Genomic DNA, 21,594 nt, shown 5'->3' on the forward strand with positions numbered 1-21,594 from the left:
GCCATTTCTCTCTTACGTCTTTTTATTCATTCATTCTACAAATATTTATTAAGCAAGGCACTGTGCTAGCTATATAAGATAAACTGTGAACAAGATGGACAAAGCCCCAGCTCTCATGGTGCTGATGTTATAGTGGGAGAGACTGACAATAAATAAGTAAATGAACCATAGAATGTCATGTTGTGATAAGTGCTGTGAAAAGACCAAAGGTTGGCAGATGTGGGGTGAGTGATGAAGGGAGCTGCTTTCCAAGGAAGTGGTTTTTGAATTAAGACCTATAGGATGATAAGAAACCAGCCATGTGAAGAGCAGGGGTTTTGATGCACAAACAAGTTGGTTATGTTTGAAGAATAAAAAGAAAGTTGGTATGACTAGAACATGAGGAGAAGGGGGAAGAGGGCATGCGAAGAGGTCAGAAGATCTAATGTAAAGAGGTCAGATTTTATTCTGAGTAAATAGGCAGAGGTGAAATCTGATTTTGAATTTGTAATAGCACTCTCTGCTATCCATGTAGAGAATGGATGGAGAAGGAGAGGAAAAAGAGAAAAGAGGGAAGGACAGGAAGAGAAGCAGGGAGCCTAGTTAGGAGGCTCCTGCCGTAATACAGGCTGGAGATGATGGTGGTTTGACCCAGAATTCCAACTATGAAGTGGGGAGTAGACCCTTTAGAGATACATGGTAGAGGTGTCATTAAAGGAACCTTGCTAACGGATTGGATTTGGGGGCGAAAAAAAATAATCTTAAATTTTAGGTTTGAGCAATTGGGTGGATGAATTATAATGCCATTTACTGTGATGGCAGACATTTGGTGATAATGTTTAGGGGACTGGAGAGTCTGAAGGCTATTTTGGACATGTTAATTTTGAAATGCCTCGTAGACTTCTGAAGGGAAATGTCAAGTAGCTATTTGAATCTACAGGAGGGAATCTTGAGGAAAGAACCAGGAAGGTATATATATATGTATGTATGCATGTGTGAATATATATATATATATATGTGTGTGTGTGTGTGTATGTGTGTATACATATATATATGTATACACACATATATATTCTTTAAGAGTTGCAATTGGCTAGTTTGACATGTTGCATTTTGTAGATATTTAATGAAAAAAATCATTGATTTTTGTTCATTTTACAGGGGACTAAAATGATTTTTTAAAAAAATGTTTCAAGCTACTTTTGGATGCCCTTGGAAAGCTTGTAGTGCAAAGGCAGAGAACCTTTAGTACTTAATTGGTAAACGAGCTGCTTCTTCCTCTGGATTCCCAACAATATTTTTTATGACCCTTTGAAGGCACTTAAATAGTTTCATATTATAACCATGTGTTTTTGTGTCTTCGTCCTCCATTAGACTGTAAGGTTGAAGCGGGCAAGAAGCACCTCAAAGCTTGGTATACGACAGGGACTCAGTGTTTATTTATGGAAGCATTAATTTGAGCTCAGAAGGAGAAAAAGCCAAGTCCAGATATACAATGCCCTTTCTATCTGCACTTGGGAAAAGACTCTTACTCCCTGCCTTGTAACATATGCAATATGGACTTGTTTATTCTCTGGCACTCTTAAAAAGGGGAGGCAGTGTTGTGCAGAAGTTTGATGCTGTGTGGGCTTGAATCCCCGCCACTCCCTTTTACTAGCTGTGAATCTTGCATCAGAGAGTTCATCTCTATAGGCCTTTGATTTTTGTGTGGGCCAAATTAAATAAAGTTATTTTAGTAAAACTCTTGTCAGCCTTAAAACACTGTATTCTTAAAATAATGTGTTCTTTTCTAAAATGCGAAAAGGTCTTAGAATTCAGGCCTTAGGGAATGTTTCTAGTAATTTCTAGTGAGTGGGGATGCAAAATATCTTTTGTTGCCTGACACCTGGCCCTGAAAAAGCAACAACTGCCCCCAAACAATGGCCCTTTAGAGAAGACCTTGTAAGAAAATCCTTCAGTAATAAGACAGTCAAACATCTTTCTAAGTCACTTGAAGGTATAAAGTGGGAAGGAACTGCTGGCATTCCCAGGTCCCAGACTGGCCCTATGAGACTTAGTGATGCTGCATAACCGCATCCTTCTTGTCCAGGAATTGACTCTGGACCCGATTTTCACCTCTCATGATGCAGAGGAGACATAATATATGGATTACAGCCTCACTTCTAGGTTCCAAGTAGCCCCAACAAGCTACAGTGAAATTAAGTCCATTCTGGCTGTGCCCTGATAAATTTGTCAATGGTTCCAAAATATTCTGCTGAGAAATTCAAATTTCATGGGTTTGTGACAAATATAACATTTGGAAATGGATGTCAACCAGGGAAGAGAAGCAGGTTTATACATTGTCGAGACATATTGAATTTGGGGTCCAGGGCTCAGCTTGTGCCGAGGTCAAGCTGTAGCTGGCCTTCGTGTGCCCTTGCTATTTTGTATTAGATGATGGAAGGAGGGAGTGTTGAACTGGCCAGGCCAATTTAAAATTGCCTCCAATTTTGCCCATACTCGTCAAGCTGCTGTCTGTCATTGCCCTTTGAGTGAAGCTGAACAATAATATGAAAGCAGTTAAGAATGCATGCCGACTTATGTTTTAGCTACATGACATTCGTTTTACATGAGGGGGATAAGGTGTTAAATATTTCCATGCTCAGATGTGCCTACAGTGCTGATCACTTGACTGAGGAATTTTAATTTAGTAGTTACTACAATATTCACCTCCTCTTCTCTACCAAGCACTCAGTTTGTGAGTTCCTGAACATGAAGGGTAGACTATTGAGTGGAAAACAATGAGTCTGACAGGAATCAGCAGCATGAGGATAAGTCCCTGATGCTGGGGGGTGGGGCAGAGTAAGAAAATTCCAATCCATCCATAGATTATATTGATTATTACCAAGGTCTTTCACTGGTATGGAAGTTGAGGAGGATGGGTACACAATCTTCTGGAAAGTATAACAATGTAGATTCTTCTTGATGAATCTATCAAATGTTGACTCATTGTCCTTTGTAGCAATGGACTAATTAAAACCATGAAAACAACTCACTTGCTTCCCTGAACATCTCTTATGCAACAAGTTTGCTGGCAATGTTATTACCGCACATCTGCTTAGTTAAGCCTTACCCATCCTCCTAGATCCAATTCTAGTTCCACTTGCTCTAGGAAACTCACCCTGAACAGTCCAATTCAAAGGAATTTCTGCCTGTCTGAAGTTAATAACTTAGTGTCCCATTCTAGGTTTTGAATTCACTACTTACTGTTGTCTTACAGTTAAATTTTATTATTGAGTTGGGCTACATAATCTCAACTTAAGTCCATATGCCTCAGCTTTTTATTTGTAAGCAGAGGATAATGCATGGACCTCTGCTCTAGAGTTTTTGTGAGAATTAAGAGAGGATATGTTTCCATCAGTACATATATACTCTGTATTCCAATACTGTGAAGCACACAGCACGTGGTCAATAAGATTAGTTTCTCTCCATCCCTATAATGGGATTTAACGACAGCAGAGGCTCTCTCTTAGGTCTTTATCCCCAGATCTTTAAACCTAATTGGAACTCAATTTGTTTGTTGCTTTTGCTGATTTCTCATTTCTTTTCCCAGAAGGCAGGGCACTGAATCTTCAAAGCTAGAGACTGCAGCTCAAGCAGGGCTCAAAAAGATCTATAATCCATTTGAGTGTGTGTGTGTCTTTTTCTAACTATTCAGTCCTACCTTGTAGTAGGTACTGGAGATTTGTTTTAGACAAAGGCATCTTCTAGGCATCCAGGGATACAGCCACGGTCAGTTTTATACAGGATATCATTAAATTGTACAAGGCCATCTTTTAACAGTGTTCACACTCACACCAACTCGTGCCCAGCCCCGTGGTACCCACCTCTCTATACACTGTTCTCCACAGCCTGGGGAAGCCCAGGGAAAGAAGCAGGCCCAGAAGGCTGATACATGGAGATGGCATCTGCACAATCCGATAGAAACTGTACAAAGCTTTTATAGAAGTTTTTCACAACCTTTCTAAAAATAGGATTTTATATACATTCATGACCAAACCTAGACTGTTCCTTTCATATACTGCTGTTACTTTTCCCCTCCTTTTCAATTCCCACCTCTGCTCACCTTTTCTTTTCCAACTTTTTTTAGATGCTTCATTCCTCCCTGCCCTTTCCTTCATATTCAGCTTCTATGTGGAAACAGAAGTTTCTCATTACCTCACCCTTTCAGAGGTGTTTACACATGGGTATCGACAGATCAAATAAACAGGAACTTAGGTTAATTTAATAGAAAAAATAAAATATGGAATAACATTGATTTTGGCCAGTATCAATTACAACCGTTCTACTATATTTTACAAAAAAACAACTGAACATTTTACACATGTACAGTATTTTTCAGTAAAAGTGGATTTGGATTTAACAATGGATCACTAATTAAGAATAAAAAGACAAAAGAAAACAGACGATAGGACTTTTGTCTCTAGACGGTTAGAGCATTTGTTATGTCTCCAAACTTTGTACTATCCATTACATATATCTCATTATGAATATATATATTTATACATAATATATAACATTAACTTAAACTTTGAAAGCATTATGTTCTAGTTAATAATATTCTGTAGAGAAACGAGGCAGTAACACACTAGTAGTTAAACCAGTATTTCCATGATGTGCACCTGATGGTCAGTGGGAAATGGAACACACATTGGTGGAGCTGATGAACTTGGCTGTCATATTGATGGCTATTTCTCTAAGAACACACACATCATTTTTATCTTTCCTATTATAGTAACTTTGTGCCTGAAATATTATGGGATGGTTCATTAAATGGATTCCTTCGCAGGCAAATCTGGTTTTGCCACCTGCTTGAACTTGCTTTAGGCTTGTGCTTACATTTGTCCATTTAAAGACTGTGTCTTTAAATGGATGACTCTATATGCCGTACCCAGGATTAACTTGCTTTCTTTAGGTCAGAAGGGCCTGCGGTGTTAGGAAGAGGAAAACTTCCCAGCAAATCAGTTGATTCCTTAGTTACTTATAAATCATTATGTGACTCATTACCTCTCCAATGCTAAGTAAGAAGTTCATTAAACTATTTACTTATTTATTATTCACCTTGGGTTGGATGCTAACTTTGATGTCTGGGAATGAATATTTTCAAGGTAGGCTTTTTCCTAGCTTGTTGCTTAGATGGGGACCTTAGCATGTATGTCCCAGCTCTTTCCTAGGATAATCTTTATTGATACCATTCCTCTTCTCAGTTGTGAGGCCAGTGACATTGTGGAAGTGAAAATAAAGGCTGTGAGATGGCTAGTCACACCCGAAGCAAATGAGGTCACCAATGGAGCTTTGATATGAAAATATGAGGAAACTTGATTAGTCTAGCCTTCTCTAAACAGAGAAAGTCAGAATTGGTAAAAAGATCTATCAGGCTTCCTCATTTTTGACCACTGATCCAAAATAGTTTTTGCATAATTCGGTCTGCTAAATTCCAGGATGTGTTTAAGGAGTCATAGAAAACCAGGGAAGACATTTCCAAGAAAACAGATGATCTCAATGACATTCAGTGTACAGGTGTAACAGAGCACAGTTATAGAAGGATAGAGGAGTGGGAAAATAACAGAACCAGGAGGGTACAGTCATGCCGCCCATATTCAATTTCCAGTTTTATTTTCTGAAAATGAGAAGATGAAAAAACTTCTAATAAGCACCATTGAAAAATGTGGCCCGGCCAATGTGGGCACGAGCTTAAATATTATTTAAATAAATTCCATTTCTTAAAAAATACAGGACCTTTTAGAAAGTTTTGACTCCAGGAAAAAAATTTCCTACATCAAATCCAAAATGCTTCCCACCACAACAAATGGAATTTCTGATGGCCTTTTAAAAAATGCTATGGGGATAATGGCTAGATAGCACCAAGAGATTGTGCAGGGACTACGAAGTGAACACTCTGGACTTCAGGGGAGGTGGACCCGTCTCGCTATTTTGTGTAACTTTGCATTCTATCCATCACCAATTTGACTATGCAGAGTGATCCCATTTGACCAGCTACATGTAAAATAACCCAATCTACAATGGAAAAGCCAGTAGCAGCAAGTCTATCTGATGAAACCAGTGGAGCAGACTTATCAAGTGAGCATAATGCCAAAACTACATAATGCATGAAGTCAATTATGTGTGGAAAGTTTCAATGTTCAACTGTGAAAAACTAAGACAAATGACACAGAACACAACTCTACGGGATGTTCTTAATGCCCTTAGGTCCAGTTTTCTGCCATTTCCCCCATTGATGGACTCAAGTATGGAAGATGACTAATGCAAGAAGAGCTTTTTGTTTCATTTTGATCTATGTCTACACTTGTGATTTTTTTGAAAGGTATTTTTAGGCGTCTCAAAGGGGGGAAACAAGCAAGTAATGCAAAAGGGAAAACATGGACCTTCAAAACCAGGGCAGGAAATCAAACCATTACTTTAACGTCAAATTTTGGCATCGAATGCTTTGGTCATACAATACTGTCTCTGTGGTCCTGGCTGTTTAGCACTAAACACCCAGTTATAAAAGGTAGGCTTGTTGTAGGTTTATTATTTTTTTTTCCATTTAAGTTCTGACAAAACAGTTCACCATCTCCCTGCACAAATTTGAGAGAGAGAGAAAAAGAGAGCAAGAAAGAGAGAGGTGGCTTGCTTTTTTTTTTTTTGCTTTTTTCTTTTTTTTTTCTTTTTAATAATAATATGGAGTAATCTATAAGTCTACAGGAACAAAGAAATCTAGGATGGCAGCTCAGCCTTGGAATGTACATGTTTTGCAGCAAAGTTGTTGAAGAACCTTCCGTTGGCACAGATTATTCTTTTTCACTAGCATACAGAAGCCTCCTTCCGCCCAGGACTCTTCCGTTGCTTTTCCAGGAAGTCAGCAAGAGAGAGGGGGAGTTGAGGACGAGAGCAGCATGATGTACACACACGGAAGAAGGTTTTGATTGGCCAGAGAGGCAGATTGAGGGGTTGGAAGAGATCATTCAGGAGCAGTCAACAAGGAGGAAATTTGGTCCACCCAAAGTGATTTCAGTCAACAGCATTGTTTTTCAAGGAGAGATATTGCAGTCCAACGGGAAATGTGATTGGTATCCATTTGTGAAAGGAAAAAAAAAAAAAGATTAGAAAAAAGAATAAATTAGAAATCAATAATAATCAAGGAATTTTTATTTTTAGAATTACCTATAGCAGAGAGTATACAGTCGTTTATACTATATTTCATTGGCTCTAAGACACTGGATTTAAGATGCACCACTATTTTAAGTACTACCATGGCAAAAATGATTTTTATTAAATGCTGACACAATATTCACATACAAATTAGAATTTTAATTTTATGCTTATTGAAAGTATTTTTTAAAACTTATATAACATGCTGTTTTGTTTCTGTGCATGTGCAGTAACTTTCCTTTGAATATTGAACAATTTTTTTGAAGCAATTTTGAACTGGAATTAAATTCAATGCGAGTAGTAGTAACAGTATGCGTCAGTTGACCAGACATCTCTGTGACTATATTCACAGGCAATGACAACTATGTCACATCAACCTGCTAGGTCAAAAGCAGTTGTGACCTGCCATGAATTATAAGATGCGTATGATTTCAGAGATGATAAAATGTAAAACAGGTTGTCTTAGAATCATTGAAATATGACAGTTGAAAGAGAATAAATAGCACATCCTAAATGAACTTGCCAAGTGGTTTGAAAAGCCTGGTGAGCCATCAATAATACCCTTTCTTCCCAGAGTCAGACTCTGGGTGGTGAACACACAATGTGAGATACAGATAATGTATTACAGAATTGTACACCTGATATCTATGCAATTTTACTAACAATTGTCACCCCAAGAAAATTTAAAAAGAAAAAAAATACCCTTTCTTTCTCTTTCTCTCTTTCTTTTACAAATTTAATGGTCTTTATAATGGTAATATGTAACATCTGAGACTACACAGAATATATAACATAAGAAAGCATAATAGTATGAACATCCATGAACCCATCACCCAGAATGTGAGTGTTTCTGATTCTTTTGGATCTGCCACGTACTTATTTTTCTTCTTCACTTTTAGAAGTAAACTCTGAAATTTGTGGTTACCGTTCCCTTGCTTTAAAATTTTTTTTCAATTACAGTTCACATATAATATTATATTAGTTTCAGGTGTAGAACATAGTGATTAAACATTTATGTACCTTACAAAGTCATCCCCCTGATAAGTCTAATACCCATCTGACACCATAGTTATTACAATATTATTAACTACGTTGCCTGTGCTGTACTTTACATACCCATGATTATTTTTATAACTGCCAATTTGTACTTCTTAATCCCTTTCACCTTTTCCACCCATCCCCCCAATCCCCTCCTTGAAAATTATCAATTAGTTCTCTGTATCTATGAGTTTGTTTCTGTTTTGTTAATTTATTTTGTTTTTTAGATTCCACATATAAGCGAAATCATAGTGTTTCTGACTTATTTCACTTAAAAAAATACTCTTGAGGTCCATCCATGTTGTCACAAACGGCAAGATTTCATTTTTTCTACGGCCGAGTAATATTCCATTGTATATACGTACAATTTCTTTATCCATTTGTCTGTCTATGGACACCTAGGTTGCTTCCATATCTTGGTGATTGTAAATAATGCTGCAATGAATATAGGAGTGCATGTATCTTTTTGAATTAGTGTGGATTTCTTCAGATAAATATCCAGAAGTGAAATTGCTGGGTTATACGGTAGTTCTATTTTTAATTTTTCAAGGAATCTCCATACTGTTTTCCATAAGTGGCTGCACCAATTTACAATCTCACCAACTGTGTGTGAGGGTTCCTTTTTCTCCACATCCTTGCCAAGACTTGTTAATTTATCGACAAAAGCCTTTCTGACATAGATGAGATGGTATCTCATGGTTTTAATTAGTATTTCTCTGATGATTAGTAATATTGAGCATCTTTTTACATGTCTATTGGCCATCTGTATATCCTCTTTGGAGAAATGTCTATTCAAGTCCATTTTTTAATTGGATTGTTTGTTCAGTTGGATTGTTTGTTCAGTTGTATGAGTTGCTTATGTATTTTGGATATTAAGGCTTTATCCAATGTATCATTGATGAATATCTTCTCCCATTAGCTAGGTTGTCTTTTTGTTTTGTTGATGATTTCCTTCACTGTGCAAAAACTCTTTAGATTGATATAGTCCCATTTATTTTTTTTTCTTTCCCTTGCCTAAGGAAACATCCAAAAATATATTACTAAGAATGATGTCAAAGAGTTTACTGCTCAAGTTTTCTTCTAGGAGTTTTATGGTTTTGGATCTTACATTTAAGCCTTTAATCCATTCTGAGTTCATTCTTGTATATGGAGTAAGCAGGTGGTCCAGTTTCATTCTTTTGCATATATCTGTCTAGTTTTGTCAACACCATTTATTGAATAGACTCTCTTTACCCCAGTGTATAGTTCTGCCTCCTTTGTCATAGATTAAATGACCATATAAGGCATGGGTTTATTTCTGGGCTCTCTGTTCTGTTCCACTGATCTATGTGTCTGTTTTTATGCCAGTACTGTGCTATTTTGATTATTATGGCCTTGCAGTATAGTTTGATATCAGGTAGCATGATACCTCCAACTTTGTTCTTCTTTCTCAAGATTGCCGTGGCTGTTTGAGGTCTTTTAAGGTTCCATATAAATTATTCGGTGAAAAAAGTCATTGGTATTTTCTTAGGGATTTTATTGAATCTGTACATTGCTTTGCATAGTATGGACATTTTAATATTCTCCCTATCCACGAGCATGGTATATGTTTGTTTGTATTTTCTTCAGTTTCCATTTGTTTGTATTTTCTTCAGTTTCTTTCTTCAATGTCTTATAGTTTTCAGGGTATGGGTCTTTTGTCTCCTTGGTTAAATTATTCCTAGGTATTTTTTCTTATTGAGTCAATTGTAAATGGGATTGTTTTCTTAATTTCTCTTTCTGATAGTTTGTTATTGGTGTACAAAAACGCAACTCACTTCTGAATATTAATTCTGTATCTTGCTACTTTACTGAATACATTTATTAGTTCTTTCTTAGAACTGCTTTGGCTGTGTCACATAGATTTTGGGTTATGTTTTCATTTTCATTTATCTCAAGGTATCATTTGATTTCTTTCTTGATCTCATTGATATTATAGGTGTAATTTATTTAACCTCCATATGTTTGAGTATTTTTCAGTTTTGTTCTTGTAATTGATTTCTAGTTTCATACCATGGTGATCGGAGAAGATGCTTGATATGATTTCAGTCTTCTTAAATTTATTGCAACTTGTTTTGTGACCTAATGTGGTCTGTCTTGGAAAATGTTTCATGTGCACTTGAAAAGATTGTACATTTTGCTGCTTTTGGATGAAATGTCCTAAGTGTATCAGTTAAGTCCATCTGGTCTAATGCATCATTTATGGCCACTGTTTCCTTGTGGATTATCTGTCTGGATGATCTATTCATTAATGTCAATGAGGGGTTCAAGTCCTCTAATATTACTTTATTACTGTTGATCTCTCCCTTTATGTCGTTGATATTATGCCATTAATTATATATTTAGGTGCTTCTATGTTGGATGCATAAATGTTTATGAAATGTCCTTCTTTGTCTCTTCGTATAGTCTTTGGTCTAGTTTGTCTGATATAAGTGTTGCTACCCCAGTGTTTTTGTTGTTTCCATTTGCATGAAAATCTTTTTCCATTCCTTTACATTCAGTTTGTGTACGTCTTTTAATCTGAAGTGGATCTCTTATAGGCAGTAAATATACAGGTCTTGTTTTCTTTTTATCTATTCAGCAACCCTATGTCTTTTGATTGGAACATTTAGTCTACTTACATTTAAAGTAATTACTGATAGGGTTTTAATTTTTTAATAAGCTTTTAATTTTTTTCTGTTTTTGTAGTTCTTCTCTGTTCCTTTCTTATTCTTTTGCTCACTTCTCATGTATGTTGATGAGTTTCTCTACTGTCATGTTCAAGTTCCTTTCTCTTTATTTCTTGTATATCTCTTGCAGATTTTTGGATTGTGGTTACCATGTGCTTTATATATGTTTATAGCAGTCTCTTAAGTTGATGGTGACTTAAGTTCAAACACATTCTAAAATCACTACCATTTTTACACATACCCTCCACGTTTATTTTTGTCATTATATTTTAATTCTTCATGAGTGAGATTTTGTGAGTATCCCTTAATTTATTGTTGTAATTACACATTATCTTCCTACTTTTGTCTTTTAATCTTTGTACTCGCTTTATAGTTGGTTAATCTATTGCTTTTTACCAAGAGTTTCCCTATCAGTGAGAATTGTTTTCTTTCCTATATTTTCTTATGCATATTTTTGATCATCTCTTCCAAATGAAGTCCTTTTAACTTTTCTTGTAATACTGTCTTAGTGGTGATGAACTCCTTTAGCTTTTTCTTGTCTGGGAAGCAATTTATATCTCCTTTGATTTTAAATGGTAGCCGTGCTGTGTAGAGTAATCTTGGTTTTAGGTCTTTGCCTTTCATCACTTTGAATATTTCATGCCAATCCCTTGTGGACTGCAAAATTTCAGTTGAGAAATCAGCTGATGATCTTTTGGGAGTTCCATGTACATAACTAACTGCTTTTCTCTTGCTACTTTTAAGATTCTCTCTTTGTCTTTAACCTTTGGTATTTTAATCATGGTGTGTCCTGGTGTGTACCTTGTTTGAGTTCATCTTGTTTCAGAGTTTCTGCGCTTCCTGTTTCCTTCACCAGGGTAGGGAAGTTTTCAGTCATTATTTCTTCAAATTGGTTTTCAATCCCTTGCTCTCCATCTTCTCCTTCTGGTAACCCAGTGATGCAAATGTTGGTATGCTTAATGTTGTCTCAGAGGTCTCTTAAAAATATATATATATTTTTTGATTCATTTTTACCTCTTTTGCTGTTCCATTGGGTGTTTTTTGCTACCTTGTCTCCCAGATCGCCGTTTTGATTGTCTGCTTCATACAATCAGTTGATTCCCTCTAATATACTCTTCATTTCTGACTTTTTTGTTTGTTTTCTATTTTTTTGTTGAAGCTCTCACTGAGTTTATCTATTCTTACCTTAAGTTCACTGAACATCCTTATAACCATTGTTTTGAGCTCTGCATCTGGTAGATTATTTGTCTCCATTTCGTTTAGTTCTTTTTCTAGAGTTTTGTTCTGTTCTTTCATTTGAGAAACATTTCTTTGTCTCCTCGTGTTTCTTTCTATATATTGGGTAGATCTCCTACTGACCTTGATAGAGTGGCCTTATGTAGAAGGTGTCTTGCAGAACCCAATGTGCAGTCTCCCTTGTCACTCAACTGGGTACTCCATAGGTGTCCCCTGTGTGGGCCTTCCTGTTGTGGTTTAGCCTTGATTGCTATTGGCATGTCACTGGGGGGATTGACCCTCAGGCTGACTGGCTGTGAGAAGCGGCCATGACTATAGGGATGAGTTGTTGTGTGGAGAAGGGCTGACCTCATGGAGTGGGAGATAGTTTAGTGTGGCTCTGGTGCCTGGCAAGTCTGCTGTTGAGATGTGTAGATTGTGTAGCTGCTTGGGTGGTGCTCTGGTTTTGTCTGAAGCTGGCCACCAGGTATTTGGTTCTGGGGTCTCTTGGGAGGGGCTCCGGTGCAGGCCACGGCCAGCTCTTGCTGGTGCATAGCTTGGGGCCACCTGGTAGGAGCTACAAAATGATCTGTGGTTGGTTGCCACCTGTGCTGGGCTTGGAGGTGCCTGGGAGAGGCCATGTTGTAAACTAACGCTGGCTCCCTTAGTGTCAGGTTTGGGGCTGCTTAACAAGAGGTACAGGGCACACTGAGGCCAATCACTGCTTGTTTGGGGTTTGTGAACCTTTGAGAAATGTTAGGAACACCTGCAGTGCAAGTCTAGACAATCAGCTTGTGTAGAAAAACCATGGAAATAGGTTCTTACTGGGTGTGTGAGTTGGGTTGGGCCCCAGGGTATCACCAGAGCAGGTTAATGCAGAACTCAGATTTGGTGCATGCTGGCTGGGTTGGGACAGAATTCAACAAAGGAACAATGGTGTCTATAGCATTTCCAGCCCTTGCCTTGATGCTAGTCAATTTAATTCTTCCTTCTATGTCTCTGCTGCTTTTTGAGCTGCTGCCCCTGTGCTGGAGCTCTGAGTGAATCTGTGCTTGGGCCTTTTAAGACCTGCAATGCCTAAGTCTCTAGCAGCCTATTGTCTTTCTTGAATACAATCCCTACAGGTTTTCACAGCCAGATGTTACAGGCACTTCTCTTCCTGGCACCAGTGCCCCAGGCTGGGGAGCCCGCTGTGGGTCTGAGATGCCTAGCTCTTCGGGGTGGGCCTCCATAGCTGAACTCTTCTTCCCAATTCCTTGTTGCCACACTGAGGGTGTGGGACCTGCTTGTTCCACATCTCTGCCCCTTCTACCAGTCTTGGCATGGCTGTTTCTTTATATCCTTAGTTATAGGAATTCTGTTCAGCTAGTCTTCAGGTAGTTATTAATGATGGCTGTTCTATAATTTAGTTGTAATTTTGAAGTAGTCATGGGAGGAGGTGAGCACAGCATTTACCTACTCTTCCATCTTGACAGAGTCCAATACTCTCCTTCTTTAACTGACCTGAAAATGGACTCATCACAAATTAACTGCCCACAATCCTGACACTACACTTTACCAAAGTGCCATTTGGCATACCTTCTCACATACTTACCATGGTTTCAGGAAATTAGTTAAAGCATCACAAACTTTGAAATGACTGGTACCAACTGCTATGGGTGAAAATTTCAAGTCACAGATCAATCACTTAAAAATCTTCATCTGCTTTCAGATATGAACTTATGAAAATTCTAGTCATATTCAGATATAGGAGAACCCTGTTTTTAAGTAATGGTAAGGAGTACTTGTTGGTAACTAAAAAGTGATACTTACATGGTCCTGGGGGTGCCATCACCTAATCATTTCACCACAATATTGTGCCGTGAGAATCGGCCCTAGCCAAGAAAACCTTGTAACACAAAGCCTGAATGGGCCTGTCCTTTCCTTGCCAGACCTGTCATACATCAGAAAAGCTATGAAGATGCAGTTACCTATGACGCTCCATGGAAACGAGACCCTAAATGATGTTTTCTCAGTGCCACTGCCTGCCCAGTTTTTTGATGTTTTTTGACATTCCTAATAGTGAGTTGTAGAATAACCATACAAGATCAGTAATATTATCCTCCTCATTTTTACTTATGAGGGAAGTAAGGCACAGAGAAATTCATAACCTGCCCAAAGTCTGGAGCCCAGATATGAACAACAGCGTCTGACTCCTGACTCCACATTCTCCCAACCATAGTACTATTCTGCTTTTTGTGAAATTTCTAGAAGAGGAGTTATTCATAGGAAGACAAAGAATAAACCCAGGGGAATGATCTTTCAGGGAAGACTGTCCAAATACATATTTTTCATTTCTCTATTTTCATAATAAACCAAAGATGTTTAGAAGAGCAACGGTTCAATACAATTTCTACATCATTCACATGTACCGTGTGTATAAATTTTAGGCACAAATTTTAGGGCCCCTTCAGAGTGAACTATAAGAACAGTTAAAAGTTCACAAAATGTTGAAATTGGAATAATTTAAAATCATTCATTTCACAGATGGGGAAACTGAGGTTAGAGAAGTGAGCATTTGCCAAATTGTCAGGGGGCTTGGAGTAGAGTCAGAGGTTCCCAAACCTGACTGTACATTAGAATCGCTTGAGACGCTTCTAAAAATATCCATACTCAGGCAACACCCCAAGACCAATTCAATCAATATTTAGGGAAGGTGTGGGGTCCTGGCATTTTGGTAGAAAAGAAAAGAAAAATGGAGCAACATTCAGAAGTTTTAAGCTCTATACCTGGTTCTATCATTAATTCCTAGCCTCACGGGCTTAATGAACCAACCATTCAGATACCATTTGATTGTTATTCACATATCAAAATTATAGACAAGCCAAATAATACACAATCTAATAAACTATAGCATCTCCAAGAATTTTATGCTGTTATTAAAAATGTAGTTTCTAAAGACTTTATAAAAACAGGATTATATTTATATCTAATGTTTATGTAAAAAGCAGGATACAAAATTCCCTGTACATATTGCAAAAGACAGGAAAGAAATTTATCAAAGACTAACTGGAAAAGACTATGTTATATGATTGCAACTATATGACATTCTAAAAAGGCAAATCTAAGGAGGAGTAAAAAAATTAGTGGTTTCCAGGGGTTGGGGGGAGGGAAGGATGACGCAGAGCAGAGGATTTTTAGGGCAGTGAAACTGTCCTTTATGATACTAAAATGGTAGATATATGTCATTATACATTTGTCCAAACCCATAGTATGTATAAGACTGTAAAACCCATAGTATGTATGTATAAGAATGAACCCTAATGTAAACTATGGACTTTGGCTGATAATGGTGTGTCCATGTAGGTTTATCAACTGTAACAAATGTATCACTCTAGTGCAGGATACTGATCATGGGAGAGGCTATATGTGTGTTGAGGGGATATATGGGACCTCTCTGTACTTACTGCTCAATTATGCTGTGCATCTAAAACTATAAGGTTTATATTAATGAAAAGAAAAGTTAACTGGCTCCATCATGGCCAGTGGGACTATAGGTGATTTATTTTTTCTTGCAATTAAAAATACCTCCCTCCCCCAAACCAAAAAACAAACCCCATTGAAGTCATAAGTTCAAGATGAATGCCAACAAGATATTGACCATGTCCTATCTGACCCACGCTTGATAGTTTCTTTTTTAAGTGGAAATATATTAGGCCTTAAAGTACAAAGATCACACTTTGCTCAGAAGATCAAAAACGGCAGTTGTACTCACCATCCTTGCAAATGGCTCCCATCTGACACATTCCTAAGTCTAGGAGATACCCACTGGGGCAGCTTGTACAGTTCTTGAACCCTGGACCATTGCACGTTAAACAGCTGGTGTCACATCTATGGGAAAAACATACGATTTATCATCCTTTCACACATCAGGCACAAGAAAAGATGTGTTTACTATCAACCTCTTAATTTCTTAAGATTAAGTCTCTCTTTGAAGATGACACAAAAATGTTTTCTTAAGTAATTGCTAGGTTTGACAACATTAAAGAAAACCTAGCAGGTAGATAGTGTGATTTTATAGAGCAGTAAGCATGTACTTAAAAGAGATATATTACCTTAAAGGTTTACTGTAAAGGTTTTAAAGTGCTCCTTATGAAAAAAAAAAGAAAAATCAAAGATAAGTTGAGTTAAAGTTTCAGGGCAGTGTCCATAGGTAAATGTTTGAACCTTATTTTATCATTAATAATTCTAAGTTTCATATTATTTATGAAGGCAGTCAAATAAAGAACCAGTAACTAAATGCAGGACTTGAGGTATGGATCCACTTACTTTTTGCAGGATTTATATCCATGCTCTGAAGAGTGGTCAAAGTAATAGCTGATACTACAGCTCTGCACACATCTCCCATCCTCCATGAAGTAGCCCTCCGTGCAGTTAATGCACCCATCAGCGCCTGCCCCTGAAAAGCCAGACAAATGCAGGAAACAGAAACAAAACCTCAGAAGAGGTTGCATGATGGACTGCTTGTTGCAGTTTATGAAAATGCCGTTCATATGCTGTAATTTTAAGAGCTATAATTCAGTATTTGTGCTTTTTTCTTACATTCTTTGGGGGGAAAAAAACCTGTTTTAAATTGAACCGATTTGCCAAAAGCATCTCATCTTTTGGAAAGAGAAGGAGGTATCACTAGGGTTTTAAAGTTTCTCAATGAGGATAGGATGCTGAGGACTGATTTTCAATGAGAATACAAACATGCATGATTAGTGGAAAAGAAATATGCTTCCCTAGCATTTGCTTTAAACATGTCAAGTGGGTTTGCATGAGTGATGGTTAAAAACAGACAAAGGTCAAACCAAAGCCAGAAGAATAAACGGAAGGACTGGGGGAGAGGGTACCAGCACAAGTGGCACAGAAGCGGTGGCAGGGCTGACAGTCCTGGCCATTGAAGTATTGTCCGTCCTCACAGGTGATGGAACACCGGGATCCCTGCAGGCTGAAGACACAGACTTCTGTGAGTAAGGCAAAGAGGTCACGATTCCCCAGCTCCATATATAACAAATATAGCTCCCCCCAGAGACCTGTGGGTTTGGCAAAGCTTCAAAGCAGGGGAAATAGCCCTTGTACCCTCTTTATTTTTTCCCCTCTCGATGCCTACAATGCTTCTCTGTGCCTTATTATAATGTCTGTAGCATACACATGTGTTGCAAGCTTTGGGGACATGCCTTTGAATTGTTAGACAGGCCTACACATCTTATACCCTGGAGGTTTTAAGTATTTTATGGACAAAACAATCACATTACCTAGTAATATGCCTAACAATTCCCTGATATCCAGATCCACTATATAATAAATTTAAAAGTTGTTTCATAATTATAAGTGCAATAGGAACACATGGTAAATGAATTATAACCGAGTAATAGCACACAACCACCCTTACGCAAACTCCCAGGAGTAGCTTTTCTATTTTTGTTTTTAAGCGTTTCTGATTTACTTCTTGTTGGTTCTCACAACAGAATTCTAATATACTTTTGCCTCTGTTTCTTGATTTATTTTAAACTCTAATGAATAATTTAGCACAATTACCTACCTACATTTCTGCTTCCACAAACATCTCAACTTTTCTTAGTTATATTAATATTTAGTGTTTCTCGGCATTATCTGTACCACATTTTCTCTAGCTAGCACTCTTAATATTGAATGAGTTGCTAGAATGTCGAATGATGAATGTGTATTTTCTTCACTCTCTTAATTTTTATCAGCTATGATATTTCTTACAGTCTACCGACTGATTCTTAAAATTCAAAACAAATACATAGAATTTGCAATATTTAACATATAAATATCACTCACTGAATAAGTAGTATGACTACAACCAGGGTGAGAAACATGTAATTCTATGTCAGCCAATGGGTGATATTAGAAGATAGGTATCTATGGTAAGCAACAGGGTCTAATGGGTTCTATTTTATTAGACTCTTTATATTGCTCCAATTCACATCTTGACTTTGCTCTGTATATGGATCATACCAATTTTATAAAGTAAAATTTATTTCAGTAAAGAAATATGCCCAGTAAAGAAATTTGGAAAGAACAAACCCAAAGTAGATGAAAAAGAATCCCAAACAGTGCTGTTAATATTTTAATCTGTGTCCTTCCAGTATTTTATCCATAGATGTTTTTCCATGTTTGTTCTTACCCACTATTTAAAAATTTACAGGTCTCTTGAGGCAAAATGGTCAACCCTAGAAGCCCCTAACAAAAATAGAGAGAGCCTCATAGAGACCGAGGGCAGCATAACTGGAAGTGTACTCCATTCATTGATATCCTCACTGTCCAGAGACAGCTGTCATTTACAAAGAGAATCCCTTCCCTTTCCAGAGAGCTGGAAAAAGGACATTACATCAAATAGATCCTTTTGTGGAAGGAGACAGGACCACCAAAAAACTTCTCAAAGTTTTAAAAAAGCTGTGTAGTTTTTCTAATACAGCTCATTACTTCTGAGGTTGGCATTTAGTCAGGAGACAGAGGCTGCACTGTGTGGGGAAGGAACAAACTAAGTGGGATGTGCAATCACTGTGAACCCTGAAGCTTTCTGCTGCTTCCACCATACAGGGCTGACATGGTTAATGGACCTGGTCCCATGAACACCTGGGTTCTTTCTGGGATAAGCTAGCTAGGTTGGAGCTATGCTGTCCCACGTGCTCTGGCATCCGTGGCTCCTGAGCACGTTAAATGTGACTAGAGTCGCCAAGGAATGGAATTTAAAATTTTAATTTCTATTAATTTCAGTCTAAATTTTATAAATTGGCGCTTGATTCAGTTATTGGAAAAATTTTGAGTAAGTTTAGAACAAGTTGGCTACTTTCAGCTAAATTTTATAAAATCTAAATACAGATAAAAAAATTACTGTCTGAATTGAGATGTGGTTTAGAGGTAAAATACACATCAGATTTCCAAGACTTGGTACAATAACAGCAAAAAAAAAGTAAAATATCTCACCAAGCATCTTTTATATTAATTACACATTGAAATGATAATATTTTGGATAGATTCAGTTAAATATTTTTTTTAAAGTAAACTTCACCTATATCTTTTTACTTCTTTTAATGTAGCTACTGGCATATTTAAAATTAACATATGTGGCTCTCATTTCTATTGGAGAGCACTGGTTACCTTACTGTATAAATTGCTCCTTAAGAAATATAGAAAATAATCTTTATTAAATAACCTTTTATTTCTTATGGACCAATTATGTATCAAATATTGAAATAAGTGTTTTGTAAATGTTATCAGTAAATCCTTATCATAATCCAGCAACATAGGGGTTATTATCACCATTTTATAGATGAGAAAATCGAAACTCAGAGTGGCTAAGTGACTAGGCTAAGACCACACAGCTGGTAAACAGTGGAGGAGGATTTCGGTCCACATCTATCTTGCTTCTTTTTATTATACCAATCTGCTCCTTCTCCAAAAAGAATTAGGCTGACTAGACTGATATTTGTCAAGACTGTCTTGAGATGAAAGGTGCTAAACAAACTAACACTGAATGCAATTATGAAAAATAAGTAAAGCCACAAATTAATAAATCGAAATAAAAATGCTGTTGCAATATTAACTAATGTAAAGAATTAAACCTGCCTAGACTCTAACTATTTCAACTCTGATCAAAGGTGGAAATAGAGGTACCATCAGTACTCAAAAGAGATTGAGTGCAGCAGACCTCTAGCTCTATGTAAACCCACATTCCTACTCCTCACTCAACAGAGGATTGTCTGACCTTCTCTATGGAAATCAAGAGACTACCTACTTCCCTTGAGGGGCATGTTCTCTTACAGAATCTATCAACTATAGTAAGGTCCTCACTTAACGTCATTGATAGGTTCTGTGACTAAGTGAAATGATGTATAATTACTATAGGCTAATTGATATAAGCAAGAGTTATTTGAGGACCTGCTCTATCTGGCTTTAGCAGTCATCCATTAAAGTCATCCATTCAAGGAAAACATCTCTAGGTGTTAAATCTATGTGCATACCATAGCATAATGGAACCAAACCTGAGGTACTTAAGAGCATGATTGGCTATACAGAAATAATAAAGATAAGGGAACAGTTTCTGACCATCAAAAGAATGAATCGGGAGGATTCAAATTACCTACAGTAATTTTACTGGCCTGGCACACTGCCAGTTAAAAGGCATGAAGAAAGCTTCTCAGATGGCCATTTTTATTTACTTGTATCTGAGCCATCTTTTCTAAAGAGAATTTTATTTGGTTTATAAATCTTCCTTAGTCAAGATAGCATTCAATTTTTCACATATAATGGTAGAGGTAATGTTAAGTAGCAATCAAATGTTTGAATAAAAGTCAAACCAGGTAAGAGGGTTATTTATATTGAGAAGCTCCTTGGACAGTGTTACTTTACTATCTTACCTTAACCCATCCCTACATTCTGTACAGTTGTGGGATTCAGTACAAGTCTTGCAGTTTTCACTACATTTCCGGCAAAGATTCTTCTCTGTTAAAAAAAAAAAAAAAAAAAGTAACAAGGTTATAAATCAGTTAGTCAATTGGATTCCATAAAAGCATGTGGAGATATTCCAATGTTTGCTATACTACACATGGCCTTGAGCATAAAATTGCTGGAAAAGCCCCACAGTCAACATTTGCTATCACTTCTCAGCAAACCAAATATAGGTAGGAATTGTAGCACTGGCAAATACCTCACAGACAGCCACCATTTTGCAGACAAGAGAACTACAGCCCACTTAATTCTTAGTTGAATACTTTATTAGCGTTTCCCCTCTTCTTCCCATTCTTTTTCTCAAGCGGGGTTTCCTAACTTCCAACAATAAAAATCCCAATGAAGCTGGGGCAATGCCACTATAAAAGGGTTGAGAAGCAACGCTTGTGGCCATGGAATGGCATGCTAGATCCCCGGGCTCACAGCTTTCAGGACTACTCTGATGAACTGTACTAGAAAAGGGAACTTACATTTAAGATGGCAAGGTAAGAATTATTTCTTTCATTGTCTAGAATAGTGTCTTGCACTGTACAGCTACTGTGGAATTGATATCAATATTACATTTCACATAATACCTGTATTCTAGAGAATAGAAATGTATTCAATTGAAGAAATATACTGTGAATACTGGCTTTGTTTTATACCAAACACAGATCCCCATTAAGAAAAAAATGGCAAATCCATGATTGCTCTATAGTGAAAAATGGTGATTTATCATATTAAGCAAGACCTTTTCCCTTAGGTGAAACTTTTCTGGAGCCTTGATACCTTTTCTGAGATGCAAATAGATTATAACCACATTTATGTGTAGACTTGAATGAAGCTTTGTTCCTAGGCTTCTCTTCCTCTATCTGCTCTTGAAATGTTGGTATTCTTCAGAGTTCCACAGAGAAACAATGCTTTTATAGATCCCTATAAGGACCTCCTGGAGGTCCATCTCCTTTCTCAAGTTTAAGCCCCTCGGCATAAGATATAAGTCTTT

General features: G+C 37.2%; 1 protein-coding gene across 3 annotated transcripts in view; it reads right to left on the bottom strand.

Annotated features, from left to right (window-relative positions):
* PCSK5 (proprotein convertase subtilisin/kexin type 5) overlaps positions 1-21,594 on the bottom strand; it is a 405,323-nt gene that overhangs the window by 116,994 nt on the left and 266,735 nt on the right. For 2 of the 3 annotated variants that reach the window (XM_074330572.2, XM_019736691.3), the window contains exons 17-20: positions 20,522-20,606; positions 16,985-17,082; positions 16,419-16,548; positions 15,865-15,980 (exon numbers count right to left, since the gene is read on the bottom strand). In XM_074330572.2, coding sequence (XP_074186673.2) covers positions 15,865-15,980; positions 16,419-16,548; positions 16,985-17,082; positions 20,522-20,606 — 429 coding nt within the window. Of the gene's footprint in view, positions 1-4,216; positions 6,865-15,864; positions 15,981-16,418; positions 16,549-16,984; positions 17,083-20,521; positions 20,607-21,594 lie in introns of those variants that run through there. The other variant, XM_019736690.3, reaches the window with a different exon arrangement.

The sequence above is a fragment of the Rhinolophus sinicus genome, chromosome 16 (genome assembly GCF_057876585.1).
Source record: "Rhinolophus sinicus isolate RSI-liver-muscle chromosome 16, RSI-T2T, whole genome shotgun sequence".
Lineage (NCBI taxonomy): Eukaryota > Metazoa > Chordata > Mammalia > Chiroptera > Rhinolophidae > Rhinolophus > Rhinolophus sinicus.